Below are 20,539 nucleotides of genomic sequence, written 5' to 3'. Positions count from 1 at the left end.
CCCTGCAAGGCTCCTGATTGGCCATCGGAGATCTGATTTGGCTGTGCAGATGTTTAAAACCATTGCTTTGGCAGTGGCTACCGCCACTGCTTATCTTATCCCGGCAGCATTTGATGGCTGGCTCCGCCTCCTGCGACAGCCATTTTGTGGCAACTGTTTTGCAGCTGCGGTGACCCCGCATTGCCACAATTCGAAAGGTGCCCGAGGCTCAAAAAGGTTGGGGATCTCTGCCCTATTTTTGTAACGGCGCTCCTAGAGAAAATAAATCGGTCTTTCTTAAAGGTAAATAGGGGTGAAAACTATCCCCGAGTAACTAACTCTGCACAAAATTATACGTTGGGCACTTTTTTCTTATTTCAAGAAACTGTTCCATATTTAGCTTCTCTCCTGCTGCTACACTCCACTGATCCCCCTGGAATTTTCCCCTTGGGGGTCACGGGACTCGCAGGGACAGTGTGGGGACCAAAGAGGGAACCTCCACTTGGAGCAGGGGGTCAGCTAAAATCGCCTTTCCTGCCTGCATCAACGGAACTGCCTTTTCCCTCACAAAATGGCACCTTTGGATGCAGCCCCTAAATGTAGTAAGGCCTCATCATGTGACCTAACCTGTTCTACATGTACCTGACGCTGTTTTTTACAGCTTAACCGTGACACAGAGAGACTAGCAGCCCAATTTTTATGGGAGCCTAAAACAACCTATGTAAAAATACTAAAAATTGCAAAAGTTGAAATAATAAGAAAAATTCTTTGCTGGAATTGATTTTGTATGAAACGGTTTATAACGCTCCCTATTCGTATGCTTCTAACACAATTGAGGCTGATGAAGCTATGCGTTGGTGAAAGCGCTACAGAATATCCGGAATAGCGTTTCCTCCTTTGATGGACTTCTTTCAGACTTTGTGCCATTTGATTTGATATTGCTGTCCACACTTGGATCTGAAGAAAAGTTTTTGCCTTGGATATAGACTGTTGCCTGGTTATTTGGAGTTTGCTGTTATGCTCGTGATAACTATCCGGTAAATAACTATATCTGTATATATTTGTGTGTAATTTTTTTGTAATCCTGCACTTTGTTGTGGTCGTCTTATTGTTAGCACTTTGTTAATGAATTTCTGTGAAGTAGGCTATTTTTGCCACCACCATTCCACATTTTCAGAGGTTTCGGAAATGGCAGCTTTCCCGAAGCCCCCCATCGAGTTGTGGGCTGCGGGTAAATCCAAATGGCAGACTTCCTCGCGTAGCCACTCCACCGGCTGTAATCTGTCCCACCGCTTCATTCCCTGGTGCCCTAGCGTTTGGTAATCGGTTCCGTCTTTACTCCAGCGATTCAGATAAATGTACATATTTGGATTCCCTTGGCTAGTTCCATCTGAGCCCGATTCAACATGCTGATTATTACCTTTCAAGCCGGCTGCTCCCGCGTGCGTGTGTCCATCAGTTAAGATCATCTACTGAGAGCAACTGGGAACAAACCAAACGTTTATTTAAATCTTGTAGCGTCTCAGGGGGCTGGATGCGGCCCCTAGGCAATCAATGGCCCATCTCCGGCTTAAATGGTTCCTCAATAATAGTGATGTTTGGATTTGCTCTTTTTTGTTTCGTCTTTTGTTTTCACATGCTTTTGTTTTGTCAATTTGTGGGTCTTCTTTAATGGGATTTTAAAGCTATTTTTCATTATACGCCATTTGTGTAGCGGTTAGAGTGACGGACGAGGATCAGGGACACCCAAGTCTGAATCTCCCCAGGGCCATGCAAGCGTTGTTGCATGAAGGTAAAATGGGGGAGAGGAAGAAAACTTTGTAGGTTCCTTTGGGTCCCTATCAAAGAGAAAAGCACGTCTAAATAAATAAAAATCAGCACCCCTTTGCACAAAAGCAGACATCCCTTTCAACAGCAATATTTCTGTCAAATTCAGGAAGTAGGCTGAGGAACAAGACAACTGCCATTTTGTCCCAAGTGGGCACTGGATCTTTTGAACCGAAACACTACGCTCCCAAAATTTTGCAATAAGCCACGACATTACGTTGGTGAAGGAAAACTAAGCCCACGATTCCAACTGCAACTCTACAGTGAGTAAAGTAAAAAAAAATCTTTTCACTCTTACTTTCAAAATGGAGCTTCAAAGCTTGCTCAAATTTAGTTTCCACACACATGGGGAAGAAAATCACACAGGGGGAAAAATCACTTGGTTCTTTCAGGAGTTCCCCCCCCCCTTCTTTTTAAAACAGCCTTCTAACTTCTAAAGGAGCAGGTGGGAAAGGCGGCTAAACAGACCTCCGGGGTCAGCAAGAAGGAATTTCAGAGTCCAGTTAACTCATTAACTTTAAGTGGAAAATAGGGGATGAAAGATTCGTTTAGGAAGAATTAAGGAAATACCTAGGAATGGGTTTACAAAGTGAAATATTTTCTCTCAAAGCCAAAAGGTTAGCAGGTTGGTCTTTACCATCTGTGACTGATTAAATGTGTTTGAGGGGGACAGGTGGCTTTTGGAAATGGAATCCTGAAAGAGCTTTTAAGATTTTTTTTTTTTCCCCTTGGCACTCGAGTAGGGTTATTGGATTCATTCGCGCTCACTCCTGTTCGGCAAGTAGGTGGCTTGGAAAATGACACCTGGAGCTGTGTTTTCTCAAAATTACCTCATGAGCCAAAAAAAAGAGAGGGCAAATCTTACAATTAGCATGTCCCCCAGACAGGCTAACTTTGCTTAGGCCCTGCTAAACATTTGCAGAAGCACTTCCCATTTACATTATCATTTCACTTAGGGTTGCCAGCCTCCAGGTGGTGTTGGGAGATCTCATAGAATCATAGAATCATAGAGTCGGAAGGGACCACCAGGGTCATCTAGTCCAACCCCCTGCACAATGCAGGAAATTCACAACTACCTCCCCCACACACACACACACACACAGTGACCCCTACTCCATGCCCAGAAGATGGCCAAGGTTACCTCCCTCTCATGATCTGCCTAAGGTCATAGAATCAGCATTGCTGACAGATGGCCATCTAGCCTCTGTTTAAAAATCTCCAGAGAAGGAGAGCTCACCACCTCCCAAGGAAGCCTGTTCCAATGAGGAACCGCTCTAACTGTTAGAAAATTCTTCCTAAAATCTCGACGAAAACTCTTTGGATTTAATTTCAACCCGTTGGTTCTGGTCCAGCCTTCTGGAGCAACAGAAAACAACTCGGCACCATCCTCTCTATGACAGCCCCTCAAGTATTTGAAGATGGTTATCATATCACCTCTCAGTCTTCTCCTCTTCCGGCTAAACATACCCAGCTCCTTCAACCTTTCCTCATAGGACTTGGTCTCCAGACCTCTCACCATCTTTGTTGCCCTCCTCTGGACACGTTCCAGCTGGTCTACATCTTTCTTAAATTGCGGTGCCCAAAACTGAACACAGTACTCTAGGTGAGGTCTAACCAGAGCAGAGTAAAGTGATACCATCATGTTGTGTGATCCGGACTCTATCCTGGGATTACAACTGATCTCCAGGCAACAGAGATCCTGTCAGGCCTGCTTTCCACTGCTCTCAGCAGCCTGTCAGACTCTGACTGTTTTAGTTTCGATTCCACCAGGTGCCTCTCAAGGTCGAACTTGCTAACTGCTGAATTCCTGTTCCAGTGCTATCTCCCGTGGGAACGGCTCCTCGGTAGAGGGGGGGGCTGCTTTGACCATTGTGACTAATACTTTCCCTTATAGGCCTGCACTGTGCTCCCAATTGCCATTTGTGCCAATGTACCTGTAAGCTCTGCATACCTGTATGTTTTCCAATAAATCAGCTCTCTTTTGGACTCCTTGTCTGTGGATGCTGTTTGTGGAAATACCACGGGGACAAGTGCTTACATTTTAGCACGAATCCCTTCTCTATTTTTTCCCTACCTGGCTGGAGCCCTGAAGGGTTCGCCGGGGCCTCGGATTGGAGCAGGGGATGTGCTCTCCGAGTGAATTGCCTGTGGCTGGAGCCCCGGAGGGTTCGCCTAGGCCCCGGGTGGGAGTAGAGGCGACCCTCCCCGAGTAGGGGGTTTCTGGCCGAAACCCTGGAGGGTCCTGAACCTTGGTACCCTCCGTTGGAAGCGTCGGACGAGTACCCCGACGACCCTTCTTTGCTAGACGACATTCTTGCTGAGGCGCTGCGGACGGATGCGGAGATCAATCGCCTGATTGTACTCCTTCGAGTTCAGTGGTGTCGCCTAGCTGACATGACCCCCTAAACGGACCCTGACGCAGTGGTGGCCAGTGCCCATTGCCAACCCGCGAGTGCGACAATCCACTGGACCCCCTTTAAAGTTGCTGCCATTTATTTGGGTGAATTGGATGGGAGCTGGCAGGGGCTTTGACTTGGCTTTGAGCGCTTTGAAAGTGGTTTCGTTGATTAGGGAGCGGGCACACCCAGAGTCTATGAGTGCTTTAACTTGTAATTGAGGGCCCCCTTTATGGCGTTGTAACACTACGTCCACATGCACAGTTTTTTCGACCTCACTCACCTTCACTGGAGCTTTGGGTTTTGCAGGAACAGCTGCGAGGGTTCGTGGTGTCGCTCCACTCACCGCAGACCCTGCCCGTTTTTTTGACAGATTCAGAGGAGATTCGAGATTTAAAGCAGGGGAGTCCCAGTCCCTGTCTTCATCCAAAGATGGTGAGTTGTCCCCAAGTGGGGCACTTGTAATCCGGGACCCCGATGGGTTCGCTGGTGCAGGATCGTGTGGCGCTTCTCCGACATGGAGAGCCAATGGCGCGGTCCGTCCAGGAGCAGAGCTACGGTTGGCCGTGGTGCCTCTGCGTTGAGGTCACCCCTGATTCTGGGGCGGTCTATCCTGTTGAGAAGGGACCAACCGGTCCGGCCAAAGTGGGCAGGCGGCTGCAAAGTGGCCCATGGTTCCGCAAACGAGACAGGCTCCCCTCTGAAACCGAAACGTGTGGTTTTGCGAGGGTAGAGCAGGTTTCCGCGGTGTAGGAGCTGCGACCTTAGTTGGGGGCTTTTGGTTGCTCCCCTCCCTGGCTCGATGGCGGGCCAGCGAAATGAATTGGTGACGACTCTCCACTTCCTTGGCTAATAAGATCCATTCTTCAAGAGTGTTTGGGTTTCGTTGCATATAAGTCCAGTTCAGTATCTCAGGATGTAGCTAAATTGTGGAACTCCCTGCCCCAGGATGTGGTGATGGCTGCCAGCTTGGAGGGCTTTAAGAGGGGAGTGGACATATTCATGGAGGAGAGGGGTATTCATGGCTATTAGTTAGAATGGATACTAGTCATGCTGCATACCTATTCTCTCTAGTATCAAAGGAGCATGCCTATAATTTTGGGTGCGGTGGAACACAGGCAGGATGGTGCTGCTGCAGTCATCTTGTTTGTGGCTTCCTAGAGGCACCTGGTTGGCCACTTTGTGAACAGACTGCTGGCAGCCATCACCACATCCTGGGGCAGGGAGTTCCACAATTTAGCTATACATTGTGTGAAAAAATACTTCCTTTTATCTGTTTTGAATATCTCGCCCTCCAGCTTTAGCAGATGACCCCGTGTTCTAGTATTATGGGAGAGGGAGAAAAACTTCTCCCTGTCCACTCTTTCCAAACCATGCATAATTTTATAGACCTCTATCATGTCTCCCCTTAGCCACCTTCTTTCCAAGCTAAACAGCCCTAAGCATCCTAACCGCTCCCCATAGGACAGTTGCTCTAGTCCCCTAATGATTTTGATTGCTCTTTTCTGCACCTTCTCAAGCTCTGTAATATCCTTTTTTAGGTGTGGTGACCAGAACTGTACACAATATTCCAAGTGTGGTCTCACCATAGATTTGTACAAGGGCAGTATGATATCAGCAGTTTCCTACTCCTAATATAGTTAAAGAATTTCTTATTGTTTGTTTTGATGTGTTTAGCAATAAGCCCCTCAAAATCTTTTTTTGCATCTCTAATTATCTGCTTGCATTTCCTTTGGGCAAGTTTGTGTTTGCTTCTGTTCGCCTCGTTTGGGCAAACCTTCCAGTCTCTGAAGGAAGAGTTTTTTTCTCTCTAATTGCTTCCTTCACCTTACCCGTTAGCCATGGTGGTGACTTCTTGGTCTTCCTCTGGTGGGTCTTCCTCTTTTCCTACTGCCTTCAGCTTTTCCTAGCGTTATTGTCTTTTCCAGTGACTCTTGTCTTCTCATAATGTGGCCAAAGTATGATAGCCTCAGTTTGGTCCTTTTAGCTTCTAGGGACAGATCAGGCTTGATTTGATCTAGAACCCACTGATTTGTCTTTTTAGCGGTCCACAGTGTTTGTAAAACTCTCCTTCAACACCACAGTTCAAAGGAATCTACTGTCTTCCTATCAGCTTTCTTCATTGTCCAGATTTCACTCCCATACATAGTAACAGGGAATATGATGACATGAATTAACTTGATGACAAATGATACGTAACTCTAAGAAAGTTTTCAATTAACCAAAATCCATTTACTAAAGTACTAGGCCAAACCATCTCAAGTTAAACTCTGAACTCAGGAAAACCAACAATGGCCAAGGAAAGAGTTACTCAGATTTATCTAAATTAAGGCAGCTTTATCTCATGCATCCCAATCCTGGTAACTGTCCAGATATATTTCCAGCAAAGATCTCACCCCCTTCCCCCTTTGATGCTTCATCACACTTTCTTTTAAAGCTGAAGCACGTGTTGATTTATGGGACTATACTAAGATTCAAGTTCCCTTTCCATTCTTTTTGTTAAGTTGTGTTTTGCTCCTCTGTGCTATTAAAGAAAAGAAATTGATTCTGTTGAAGGAGGGCCGCACAAATGATGGACTTAACAGAGTTTCACGTAAACCACTTTAAAACTCTCGTAGGTTTAGAAAACCACAGAAACCCCAAGAATGATACGTCTTTTGTCTCGCGTGGCATTAGTTTGATGGAGCACGATAAAATAACAACGTTGCCTGTCTACCCATTTTGAATACAAAAGCAGATGGCGACGAATTCACTCACTCAGATCGGCAACACAGATAAGGAAACTAGAATGATCCAGAGAAGATCAGAGAAACAGAAATATGTGTATGCGGTACATTTGCGGTACATTTGCGGTACAGTGGAAGTAGCCTGCAGAATCTTCCCGTCCAAGTACTGACTCTCCTTAGCTTCTGAGATCTGATGAGTTCAGGCTATACCATGCCGCCATCCCTCCCCCTTGAGACTTAACCAATTTTTATCCCGGCATAAAGTTTTTTAGATGTGCTTCAATGTATCAGGTCAGATTTTGTCATGTACCTGAGGTCGATGAACCGTAGAGTGCACTTCCACTGAAGCATACTTCCTAGGATAGATCAAATCAGACTTTCTCAGAGAGTCAGTGTCGTGTAGTGGTGAAGAGCGGTAGTTTGGAGCAGTGGACTCTGACCTGGAGAACCGGGTTTGATTCCCCATTCCTCCACATGAGCGGTGGAGGCTAATCTGGTGAACTGGATTTGTTTCCTCACTCCTAGACACAAAGCCAGCTGGATGATCTTGGGCTAGTCACACTCTCCACCCCACCTACCTCACAGGGTGTCTGTTGTGGGGAGGGGAAGGGATGGTGATTGTAAGCTAGTTTGATTCTTCCTTAAGTGGTAGAGAAGGTCAGCATATAAAAACCAACTCTTCTTCTTCTTCAAGAGGTGGGCTCAAGTCCACAAAAGCTTATGCTGAAATAGAGATTTGTTAGCCATTAAGGTTCCGCTCCTCAGGCCCCGGGGAAGCCAGCTCTACCTCCACCAGACCAAGCATTGCAGTTTCAAAGGGGAGCCTGCCTCGTTTGCGGGGGCATGGGTCACTTTGCTGCCACTTGTCCATCACATCCGGGGCTGCCGAGTCCCACTCCCCAGCCAGATGGGACTCCTCGCAGGAGAGGACGCACCCGGGGGAAAGGCACCGCAGCTGAGCGGAGCATCCCTCCAAGACGAACAGCGTCCCCAGCTCTACACGCCGGAGAAGTGATGACGGACCTTTCGCCAGCAGACCCGTCGGGGTCCAGGATTACAATTACTACTCCTGGGGAGAGTAGCCCCGCATCTTCAGAGGAGAGCGACCACTGGAACTCCCCAGCCCTTACCTTGGAGTCTCCTCTCGACCAGCCAAAAAACGGACTGGGTCTGCAGTAGAGGGAGCGATACCACAAACCTCCACAGGTGTTCCTGCGAAACCCAAGGCTCCTGTCATGGTGAGTGAAGTAGAAGAGACTGTGTACGTAGATGTGATATTACGACATTATAGAAAAGGTCCTCAATTACAAGTTAAAGCCTTAATAGACTCAGGGTGTGCCCGCTCATTAATTAACGAAACCACCTTTAAGGCACTCCAAGTGAAGTCAGTCCCTTTACTGACATATGTTCACTTTGCTCAAATGGATGGCAGTGATTTCAGGGGGGGGGGGCAGTCGACCGTCGCAGTCACGGAGTGGCAATGGGAATCGGCCACCATTGGCAACAAATCAACTTCAATATTGTGCCCAATGTTCGATATGCTGTGGTGTTGGGAGCAAATTGGCTCAAAGGGCACAGTCCCACCATAGACTGGGAAGCTGAGACCTTAACGTTCAATAACCCGCTATGTGAATTGCACCGATACGAAGTGGCTGTTAAAACCGTAATCAAACCAACTCCTGCTCTGGTCTCGGACACCTCCAGTCCGACCCAATTGCCACTCGACTATCAGGACTTTGCAGATGTATTTAATGTGCAGGAGTGTGATGTGTTACCTCCCCATCGCCGAACGGACTGTGCTATTGAAGTGGTGGGGGATGGAAAACTGCCAAAGAGTAAAATCTACCCAAGGAGTCCTACGGAATGGGCGGTGCTCCACGAATTCTTAGACAAGAACTTGGCTCGTGGTTTCATCCAACCCTCTACCGCGCCCTATTCGGCATCGGCTTTCTTCGTACGTAAGAAAACAGGGGATTTACGTTTGTGTATTGACTTTCGAAAACTCAATGCTGTTACTCAAACAAATGCTTATCTCATCCCCCTCATTTCTGATCTCTTGGGACAGTTGAAAGAGGGACACATTTTCACCAAATTGGATTTAGTTGAGGCTTATTACAGAATCAGAATCCGGGAGGGGGATGAATTTCTGACAGCCTTTTCTAGTTGCTTTGGAATGTTCGAATTTATGGTGATGCCTTTTGGATTAAAAGGGTCTCCGGGGGTCTTCATGCAACTCATTAATGAGATCCTCCATGATCTACTGTTCAAAGGAGTGGTGGTCTAGTTAGATGATATTCTCATTTACTCTAAAACCATGGATGAGCACATTGCCTTGGTTCGAGAGGTGTTGCAACGTCTCAGAGACAATCAGCTGTATGGTAAAGTGTCTAAGTGCGAATTCCATAAGAAGCAATTGACTTTCCTAGGATATATAATCTCACACCAGGGACTGACTATGGATCCTGAAAAGGTGCAAGCAGTACTCGATTGGGAACCACCCTCTACTCATAAACAGGTCCAAAGATTCCTCGGGTTCGCAAATTTTTACAGGGCGTTCCTCCCACATTTCACTCAGATTGCGCTACCCATCACGAACCTCCTTAAGACTAAGGGAAAGGGGAATACAGCCACCTTACCCAACACCCGGGTGGAGTGGACCACCCAGTGTCAAGCCGCCTTCGATAGTCTTAAGCAGCTTTTTACATCCGAACCTGTTTTGCAGCACCCGGACTGCAATCAACCATTCGTAGTGCATGTAGACGCTTCTGACGTAGAGATGAGGGATGCACTCCTGCAGCGGGGGGAGGATGGGCACCTGCATCCGTGCGCTTATTTTTCTAAAAAGTTCACTCAATCCGAACTCAACTGGGCCGTTTGGGGAAAGGAAGCCGCTGCGGTGAAGCATGCCCTGACAGTGTGGAGGCAGTTTTTAGAAGGTTCCAAGGTGCCCTTTGAAGTGAGGTCCGATCACAAAAACCTAGAGGCCCTAACGGGGGCTCGCAAGCTGTCTGCAAAGCATGTGCGCTGGGCGGACTTCTTCGCCCAGTTTCGATTCGTCCTAAAATATGTACCAGGGAAGCAAAACCTTCTGGCTGACGTTTTATCCAGAGTTCCCCAATATCCCACCAAGGTTGATCGGCCCACAGAGTCACACTTCACCCCTGCCCAACGAGGTCTGTTGCCCACTTTGGCCGTACAAACCCGGCTGTCTGATTCCTTTAAGGAGACTCTCCTTCGCAGTTGTCAAGCGGAACTGTCCTCGCAGACCCTTCCAGCTACTCTAATTAAACGTGGGGGGGGGGTACAAAGATTCTAAATTGTATGTTCTGAAAGGGTTGCGGGGGGAGGTTTTGGGTTTGGTTCATGACCGCCGGACATTTCGGATTCCTCAAAACATTGCATTTGCTACGGAGACAGTTTTGGTGGGCAGGCATGCGATCAGATGTGGACTCCTTCATCCTCAGCTGCCCCATATGTGCAGTGGCCAAACGATCATAGGGCAAACTGCCCGGACCTTTATAACCATTAGAGACTCCCTCGAAACCGTGGGAAGTGATTGCAATGGACTTCACGATGGACCTACCCCCTAGTGGGGGAAAGACAGTTTTTGGGGTAATTACTGATCTGTTTTCGAAACAGGTGCATCTTGTACCCTGTGCTGGTATCCCTTCCGCCCCGAAATTGGCCCGCCTCTTTGTGTCACATGTCTTCCGTCTACATTCCTTTCCACGCAAGATAGTGATGGACAGGGGGTCAACTTTCATGGCCAAATTCTAGAAGGCTTTTCTCAAACTGGTCAGAGTAGAACAAGGACTGTCTAGTGCCTTCCATCCCCAAACGGACGGTCAGACTGAAAGGGTAAATGCGGTGTTGGAATGCTATTTGCACTGTTACATTAATTACCATCAAGATGATTGGGTAGACCTGTTGCCTTTTCCTGAATATGCTTATAATAATGTGGTTCAGCAATCCACAGGATTCAGCCCATTCCAGGTTGTCCATGGTAAAGAGTTTGGCCCCGCTGGTCATATTGATGTTTCTGAGGAGGGGGGGGGAGTGGATGTGGCCAGATGGGTACATTCTATTCAAACAACCTGGCCATGGCTGGTTAAAAATCTAGAGCTGGCCAAACGACTTTACAAGGTTCAGGCTGACAAACATCACTCCCCCAGTATGGAATGCAAAGTGGGGGATCTTGTCTGTTTGTCCACCAAGAACCTATGATCCACCCACCCGTGTGATAAGCTCAGTGCCAAGTATGTAGGTCCGTTCCCCATTTCCCGGATTATTAATCTAATGGTGGTGGAACTTTCCTTGCCCAAGTCCCTACGATGAATCCATCCTGTGTTCCATGTCAGTCTTTTAAAACCATTTGTTCCTTCCCAAAAATGGCATCCTGAACCACAACCTGAAGTGCCTGAAATGGTGGGGGGGAGGAGCATTTTGAAGTGGCTAAAATACTGGATTCTCGCATTCGCTACGGTGCCCTTCAGTACCTGATCCGCTAGACACATTTTGGTCCCGCCCAGGATGAATGGGTGTGCGCCAGTGATGTCTCCGCCCCCCGCTTAGTACAAGAATTTCATGCAGCCTATGCTCACAAACCCATGGTGGGAGGGTGAGGGAGGGGATCTTTATGGGGGCAGAATGTCAGGAGCAAGCCAGGAGGATGGTATGCAGTAGTGCGATTGTGCTGCTCCCAGGTGCTGTTGTGCTGTTCTGTCCAAGGCCAGTCTGTGCCCCGTGTTTAGTCTTCATAGATTCCCATACTGTGGGAATCGCCAAGTGCTCCTTCCTGCCTCTGGGAGGGGGGGTTGCCTAGGTTACCAGTTATCTCCTTTTGCTTTTCCATTTATGCTGTGCACCTTGCCTTTACCCCGTACTAGTGTCCTTTTGAATATGGCTTCTGAAACCTGTCGATTCTAACCAATAAAACTGCTTTCGTGGATTTGCCGTCTGCTGAACTCTGTTTATGGGTTCGCCGCAGGGCTAGAGCTTACACAAGGCCTGACCTGGATAGCCCCAAGCTAGCATGATCTCGTCAGATCTCAGAAGCTCAGCAGGGTCGACCCTGGTTAGTATTTGGATGGGAGACCTCCAAGGAACACCAGGGTTGTGACACAGAGACAGGCAATGGCAAACTGCTTCTGGATGCCTCTTGCCTTGAAAATCCCACCATGGGTTGCCATAAGCCAGATGTGACTTGACAACAACAACAACAAAAACAAAAAAGGTTCCACAAGGCATTAATTCATGTTGACTAAACAAAAAGAGGGGGGAGATCCAACCTGAAAAACCAAAAGCTGGGTACCCAAAGGTTGGGTGGAGAAAGGTAAAATAGAATCATACAGTTGGAAGGGACCACCAGGGTCATCTATGCAGGAAATTCACAACTACCTCCCCCCCACACACACACACACACCCAGTGACCCCTACTCCACGCCCAGAAGATGTCCAAGAAACCCTCCCTCTCATGATCTGCCCAAGGTCATAGAATCAGCATTGCTGACAGATGGCCATCTAGCCTCTGCTTAAAAACCTCCAGGGAAGGAGCACGTACCACCTCTAGAGGAAATCTGTTCCACCGCTCTAACTGTTAGAGGAACCGCTCTAACTGTTAGAAAATTCTTCCTAATGTCTAGACGAAAACTCTTTGGATTTAATTTCAACCCATTGGTTCTGGTCCTACTTTCTGGGGCAACAGAAAACAACTCCGCACCCACCTCTATATGACAGCCCTTCAAGTACTTGAAGATGGTTATCATATCCCCTCTCAGTCTTCTCCTTCATAACCAGCTCCTTCAACTTTTCCTCATAGGACTTGGTCTCCAGATCCCTCACCATCTTTGTTGCCCTCCTCTGGACACGTTCCAGCTTGTCTACATCTTTCTTAAATTGTGGTGCCCAAAACTGAATCCAGTAATGTTATGTAAAAATATATTTATTTTAGGGCACTTATATCAGGGTTAAAAACATTAAAAAAGATAAAGCACAATAGCAACTATTAAGATTCATAAACTTAAACCACACACCATACACATTTCAGCCAACTGGCCCTCATCAGTGGTCAGATAAAATCCCATATAATGCACACACAAACAATATACAAATCTATCACGATATATAAAAGCCCAGGTATGTGTGTAGGGGTGTATATCAATTTTCAAATTTGAAAACCCACTAAGGTGAAATACCTGCAAGTTGTTCTACTCTAGGCTATATCAGTCTTCCATACAGAGTGTGCATGCTCATATCAACCCGATAAAACGGGTTGGATTCATGTTGTGCATGAATATTTCAATTCAAAGATCCATGCAGATTTGGACATTTGATGTGATGGGGAACCAGGCCTGAGCTTTGTAAGAAAACTTGGAAGAGAGCCCAGAATGAACATAGCACGAGGTGTCGTTCAGGAATACCTACCGCTGTATTGATTAAATCACTGGGAGTTTCTACAGGGCTGCCACAGATATTCAGGAAAATAATCGACGCAGTCAGCAGAATGTTGTTAGTTGCACATTTCAGTAGCAGCGCTAGCTAGCTGCTCCTTACTTTTAAGATTGATTTTCCTTTCCAAATCTTGGGATTCTCCACTCTGCTATTTTCTCTGCTCTGCCTTCTTTCCGTAATCACAAGCAATCTCATCTTTCTGTTCTGCGTGTTGCAATCCGGGAGATGGGTTGCAGAGGGACGCGTCATGTGTCAGCATCGGTGAAAATGACTTCTGACGAATACTCCCATGTCCCATCCTCGCACAAGTGTGGAATCCAAATCACTCTGCAGCCTATGCAGACGCATTCCCCACCCAGATAATATATTCCTTTGCCTCTGGCAGGGAAAAACAAATCAGAGAATCTCTATCGAATACTGATATAAGCGGGGAGGGGGAATCCACAATTATGAATATTCAAATGATGAATCACCACCCTTACAAGTATATTGGCAATGCCATCCTGAGCAGACCTCAATGACTGTAATGGACCTAAAAGCACGTAACTCTAAAGGTCCAAATAACGGTAAAAGCAGCTTTATTGGGGCCAACTGAAAGTCAGAGTAATGCCTGTGATCCTTTAGGGTCCCACAGAACTCTTCTTCACGTTAGATATTAAAGCAAAAAAAGAGAGAGAGAGAGTGGGGAGAAAGAGGAAAAGATTTTGCTGGCATCAGGCATTTTGAAAGTGTGTGTGCAATATGAGACAGCCTTAAAATGAATTCCAAAGGTCTGGCTTGGTTCATCTGTGGCAGCTGAAATAATGGAGAGTCTTGTGTCATCTTAACCAACATATGCATCGCGGCAGAAGCTTTTCTGAGCCACAATCCACTTCAGCCAATGCAAGAAGTGTAACATGTTGTGGACATAATTATATGCATAGAAGGGTTCAGACAGAAGAAAGGGAATTATTCGAAGAAGAACAAGAACAAGAAGAACAAGAACAAGAAGAACTAGAGTTTTTATATGCCGACTTTCTCTACCACTGAAGGAAGAATCAAACTGGCTTACAATCACCTTCCCTTCCCCTCCCCACAATAGACACCCTGTGAGGTAAGTGGAGTTGAGAGAGGTTGACTAGCCCAAGCTGACTTCATGTGTAAGAGTGGGGAAACAAAGCCAGGTCACCATATTAGCCTCTGCCACTCATGTAAAGGAGTGAGGAATCAAACCCAGTTCTCGAGATCAGAGTCCACCACTCCAAACCCCCATTCTTAACCACTATACCACACTGGCTTGAAATGCTAAGGGTTTCCATTTTTAACACCTGATTTGCGTTCATTTGACTCAGGGAGGATAGTGCAGTTTGCCGTATGTCAGAAGGACATACCTGGCAAATCTGAAAAAGAAATCTGTGACTCACGAAAGCTCACACCCTGCCAGAAATTTTGTTCACCTTTAAGGTCCTACCCGACTCTTGCTCTTTTCTACTGCTACATACAGACTAACACAACTACCAGTTGTAGAATCATAGAATCACAGAGTTGGAAGGGACCACCAGGGTCATCTAGTCCAACCCCCTGCAAAATGCAGGAAATTCACAACTACCTCCCCCCCCACCCCCAGTGACCCCTACTCAATGCCCAGAAAATGGCCAAGATGCCCTCCCTCTTATAATCTGCCTAAGGTCATAGAATCAGCATTGCTGACAGATGGCCATCTAACCTCTTCTTAAAAACCTCCAGGGAAGGTGAGCTTACCACCTCCCGAGGAAGCCTGTTCCACTGAGGAACCACTCTGTTAGAAAATTCTTCCTAATGTCTAGACGGAAACTCTATACCTGGTAGATATTGGCTTGTCATGCAAGGACAGATTGGCCATTAAGGCTATTGGGGAAAACCCTGGGGCCACCTCCATGCCGGGGCCACCCTGGCCATAAGGGAGGCGATGTGAGCCGCCACTGCAAAGCAGCAACTCCCACTCAGTGTGAGCAGGTGCATACACTGGTGGACCCTGATCTGGAGAACCGGGTTCGATTCCCCACTCCTCCACATCAGTGGTGGACACTGATCTGGTGAACCAGATTAGTTTCCCCACTCCTACACATGAAGCCAGCTGGATGACCTTTGGCTAGTCACAGCTCTCTCAGCCCCACCTACCTCACAGGGTGTCTGTTGTGGGGAAGAGAAGGCGATTGTAAGCCAGTTTGATTCTTCCTTAAATGGTAGAGAAAGTCGGCATATAAAAATCAATTCTTCTTCTTCCTTCCTCCCTCTCCCCAGGAGCGTGGGGCTGGGGGTGGTACAGAGTCAGGTCCCATTTCCAGCGCCGTTTTTGTCCCCCCATCCGCCCCAGATATCACATTGGCAGATGTGCAGGTGGAATGAGCCCTCGACGGCCTTGCGCATGATGTATTGGTGAGGCGACAGCATTGGTTGATGCTTGGCGGTTTCTGAGAAGCAGCTTCCTGCCCACCGCTGGAAACGGGACTCTGAACTAGATGGCCTGATGCACATGCCTCTTATGTGTTCGTTAATTGACCCCAATGCCCATGAACCCCTGTTTCCCTGCTTGTAACCACTAACATGGATTAAATCAGGGAAATCCACCCTTTAAGCATTTTACATCCATGCTGGCAGACGATTCCTGCACTTCCCGTAGCTCAAGGAAGCAGAGGAATGAATTCCATGCACACAAAACCCACGGTGATTCGTTCACCTCGGCGAAGTGTAAATCTTTTCAAGCCATGAACTGATCCTACTTTTATGAACGCGGGCACCGTTCTCGTCCGCCAGAGACATCTGCCATTCAGCACGCGCCACCCTATAAAAGTAAGCTAAAATGTTCCGCTCCTCTATTAAAGTATAAAAACAGAGCCGTTTGGGGAGGTTTACAAGGTGTGTATTTCTATTTACCTGACAGATTTCTGCGCTGGTTGTAATACAGTGCCAGATTTCATCATTTTACTGGGAACAATTGTTTTGTGAGAACCCTATCTATGGAAGTATGTGTGTATGTGTGTGCGTGTGTATACACACACTCATGCACTATGTCACTACTAAAAGTCTGCTTTACCCCCGCCCCACAAAAAAGGGGCCAGAAGCTTAGGAGATAGTTTGTGGATGGGCTTTGTCTAAACCCATTTTCTCCACATTGCAACCCGTGAGAGATGATCGATCAGCCGCAAGGGCCTCGTTTCAGAGTTTTTCGAGAGAGGGAAGGCACGTGGAAACCAGAACAGATCTGTAGTGCCGGGTTCGACACCTGCCTCATTATTCATTCCAATTTTAGCAGAGACGCATACGGGAGAGGGGAGTCCATTTCTTTCTGGTGTTAGGAGACCCTCAATGGAAAGAAAAGAAAATGGGTCTGGATAAAATATGTTATTCATTAATTGTTACTTCTTCTTTTTTTAAAAGTGTTTCCCCACCTTTCTTGGGCATTATCATTGGCCATTTACGCAGGGCTGTTTCCCTCGCGGTCACCCTGCCAACTGTTCCAGTGCTTCGTTTTGTGTATGCATGCATTTCCTGACCATCAGAGGTTGTACCGCTCTCCCTGTGTGTTTCCTCGCATTTTGCCCATGTTTTCCAGATGCTGTTTTAGTGAGAATTCAGAATACACAGGCAAAATGCACAGAAACATGCAGGGAGAATTAGGCGACCTCTGACGGCAGAAGTGACCGTGGAGAAACAGCTCTGCATTATCAAGTGGATGGATTTTGGCTTGAGTCAGCATAGCACTTCTGGTTTTGGTGCTTGCCTCGGTGAGCCTGGATTTATTCTGGGTCCTTCGCTCTCATTCCAGGCCTACAAAACTGTCTTTGCCTTTTTTACAGTCAGGGGATGAGAAAGTGTTGAGATCTGTGAACAGATTTTTCCTAATAACAGCCAAGTGAAGCCCTGCCTTTAGAGTTTCCAACCCTGTCTTAGTTAAATTGTGGAACTCCCTGCCCCAGGATGTGCTGATGGCTGCTGACTTGGAAAGCTTTAAGAAGGGAGTGGACATGTTCATGGAGGAGGAGGAAGAGGAGGAGGAGGAGAAGAAGAAGAGTTGGTTTTTATATGCCGACTTTACCACTTAAGGGAGAATCAAACTGGCTTACAATCACCTTCCCTTCCCCTCCCCACAACAGACACCCTGTGAGGTAGGTGAAGCGGAGAGAGTGTGACTAACCCAAGGTCACCCAGCTGGCTTCGTGTGTAGGAGTGGGGAAACAAATCCAGTTCACCAGATTAGCCTCCACCACTCGTGTGGAGGAGTGGGGAATCAAACCCGGTTCTCCAGATCAGACTCCATCACTCCAAACCCCTGCTCTTAATCACTACACAACGCTGGCTCCCCATAGTATCCATGGCTACTAGTAAAAATAGCATACCTGTTCTCTACAGGAGCAGAGGAGCATGCCTATTATATTAGGTGCTGTGGAACTCAGGCAGGATGGTGCTGCTGCAATCGTCTTGCTTGTGGGCTTCCTAGAGGCACCTGGTTGGCCTCTGTGTGAACAGACTGGTGGACTTGATGGGCCTTGGTGTGATCCAGCATGGCCTTCCTTATGTTCTTATGTCTTAGGAAATCCTAGGAGATTTGGGGGTGGTGCTTGGGGAAGGCAGAGTTTGGGAAGGGGAGGGAGCTCAGCAAGGAGAGGATATAACTCTAGGGCTTCTGTTTCTCTTAGACTCTTTGGTATACTATAGAGTCTGCCTTTCAAAGTCCATTTCCTCAAGGGCAACTGATCTCCTGGCTTCGGAACTGAGGTCAGAACTGGGCTTCTCCTTAGGGTTGCCAAGTCCCTCTTCACCACCGGTGGGATGTTTTTAGGGCGAAGCCTGAGGAGGGTGGGATTTGGAGAGGGGAGGGGCCTCAATGTCATAGAGTCCAGTGGCCAAAGCACCCATTTTCTCCAGGTGAAGCGATCTCTATCGGCGGGAGATAGTTGTAATAGCAGGAGATCTCCAGCTAGTACCTGGAGGTGGGCAACCCTACTCCTCCTACCTCCCTTCCTACCTACCTCCGTAACCATTCCCCTTCATCTGTATCATTCTGTGTATCTTGGTCAAGCAACAGTGGAGCAAAATGTTGGGGAATGGATGCATGGTTGGGGAATGGAGAGGAAGAGATCCCGAGGCTGCATTGATACATGAGCCGGTGCCCCTTCCGTGCGGTCCTCTTTGCCTCGGAGCTCTTCCATCGTAGAGTTAATGTTCTGATTGAAGCTGAGAAGCAACAGCTAGTAGTCAGGTGCCAATTATTTCTCTGAGCATCGGGTGCATTACAGGCTGGTCTTACCACCACCACCCCATTAAATAGCACTGCTCTAAAAGATACAAGCTGCCTAGACAGTGGCCCTCTGCTCGGATCACGAGGCTTTTAGCTCAGTTCCCTTCCTTTCTCTCTTTGGCCTGCCCTGAAGCTCTCTGCTGAACCACTGAGTTTTATTCTCCATCTCATCACCCACGATGAGGACAGCAACTGACCAGACCTTTTCATGTTTGTTGAACAGGTGAAAACCCCAGACGCACGATATTACTGGTGTTTAATGACCAATTGTATATTGTAAGTATTACACTTGGGGAGGGGCCGTGGCTAAGTGGTAGAGCATCTGCTTGGCATGCAGAAGGCCCCAGGTTCAGTCCCCGGCATCTGCAGGCAAGTAGGTGACATGAAAGACCTCTACCTGACCCCCTGGAGAGCCGCTGCCGGTCTGAGTAGACAATACTGACTTTGATGATCCAAGGGTCTGATTCAGTAGAAGGCAGCGTCATGTGTTCATGTGACATTTTGGAGGTCATTCATTCACAGGGTCACCATAAGTCCAAATGGTCTTGACAGCACATAACTTTGACAGCACATAATATGCACAAAGTTCTGTATTTTCTGCCACAAACACCTTTTGCGTTCCAAAATCCATTTGTATTCAAAGGCGAATTCTGTTTACAAGGCAAACCTATCCCAGGAGTATTGTTACCACTGCCCGCCGATTTTGAGTGCATAGTTAGGGTTGCCAACCTCCAGGTACTAAAAACAAGGGGAACCTGTGCTGAAAGATAATAAAACCCGAAACAACTGATCTCCAGCTGATAGAGATCAGTTCACCTGGAGAAAATGGCCGCTTTGGCAATTGGACTCTATGGTACTGAAGTCCCTCCCCTCCCCAAACCCCGCCCTCCTCAGGCTCTGCCCAAAAACCTCCCGCTAGTGGCGAAGAGGGACTTGGCTACCCTAGGCATAGTAGATAGGGTTGACAGGTCCGTCTTCGCCACTGACGGGAGATTTTTGGGGCGGAGCCTGAGGAAGGCGGGGTTTGGGGAGGGGAGGGACTTCAATGCCATAGAGTCCAATTGCCAAAGCTGCCATTTTTCTCCAGGGGAACTGATCTCTATCGGCTGGAGATCAGTTGAATTAGCAGATCACCTGCTACTACCTGGCAGTTGGCATTGGCAACCCTAATAGTAGATCATTTTGTCATGATCCCCAAATCCAGTTTCTCCCTCCTTCATTAGGAATTCAGAGGAGGGAAACCGGGCCGTTTCACAGGAGGGTTGGTATCACAGCAAGCGAGCTGTTGATCTTTGAATGCCTCCGGGCCAAAAATCTGTGCTACAAGTTACCCTGCTTACCAAAAAAAAAAATTAGGGAAGACGATAATACTGCTGCAAGCATCTGTAACTAGCTAATGAGGCCCTTGTGGGCAACGCAGCAGATAGGGGGGGAAATGGAAACAAACAAATCTCTCTTTGTACAATTGTACTTTAAAAGGCCGTCGTCGCCACAAAGAGGACACCAGTAAATCGGGGACTGTTTTCTTCTAAAGGAACTAATTGTGGCCTGCGTTACAGTATCACAAACGGGGGGGCTTTTTTTTTTTTCATCTGGAAAAAAAAATGGCGTGGGTTTTTTCCCCCCGCCTCCAAACCCGAGAAACCTGTTAGAAGTTGGTAATTAGTATGAGCCGTTAATCTAGTTTGGCTGTGATGAAGCTGCGAGGGAACACGTGTTCGGTTCCTGCCGGGGAACAGCGCTCGGGAGCCGGAGGTTTAATGACATGCCAAGCGTCTGGGAGCCCACCGGGCATTGCGGCAGGCAGCGGATCGGAATTCACAGCAGCACGGCTCGGAAGGAGTCCGGGGAGGGGTCCGTGGCTCAGTGGTAGAGCGCCTTTCTCACATCGCTTATTTATT

At 47.5% G+C, this 20,539-nt stretch overlaps 1 protein-coding gene across 1 annotated transcript in view; it reads left to right on the top strand.

Moving 5' to 3' along the window:
- Positions 1-4,679: 4,679 nt before the first annotated feature.
- The window catches only part of ARRDC4 (arrestin domain containing 4), a 71,177-nt gene continuing 55,317 nt past the window's right edge, over positions 4,680-20,539 (top strand). Inside the window, exon 1 of the mRNA XM_056866105.1 lies at positions 4,680-4,761. Coding sequence (XP_056722083.1) covers positions 4,680-4,761 — 82 coding nt within the window. The remainder of the gene's footprint in view (positions 4,762-20,539) is intronic.

The sequence above is a fragment of the Euleptes europaea genome, chromosome 20 (genome assembly GCF_029931775.1).
Source record: "Euleptes europaea isolate rEulEur1 chromosome 20, rEulEur1.hap1, whole genome shotgun sequence".
Classification (NCBI taxonomy): domain Eukaryota; kingdom Metazoa; phylum Chordata; class Lepidosauria; order Squamata; family Sphaerodactylidae; genus Euleptes; species Euleptes europaea.
Note: the sequence above shows the minus strand (reverse complement) of the source record. Positions and strands in the feature narration are given on the sequence as shown.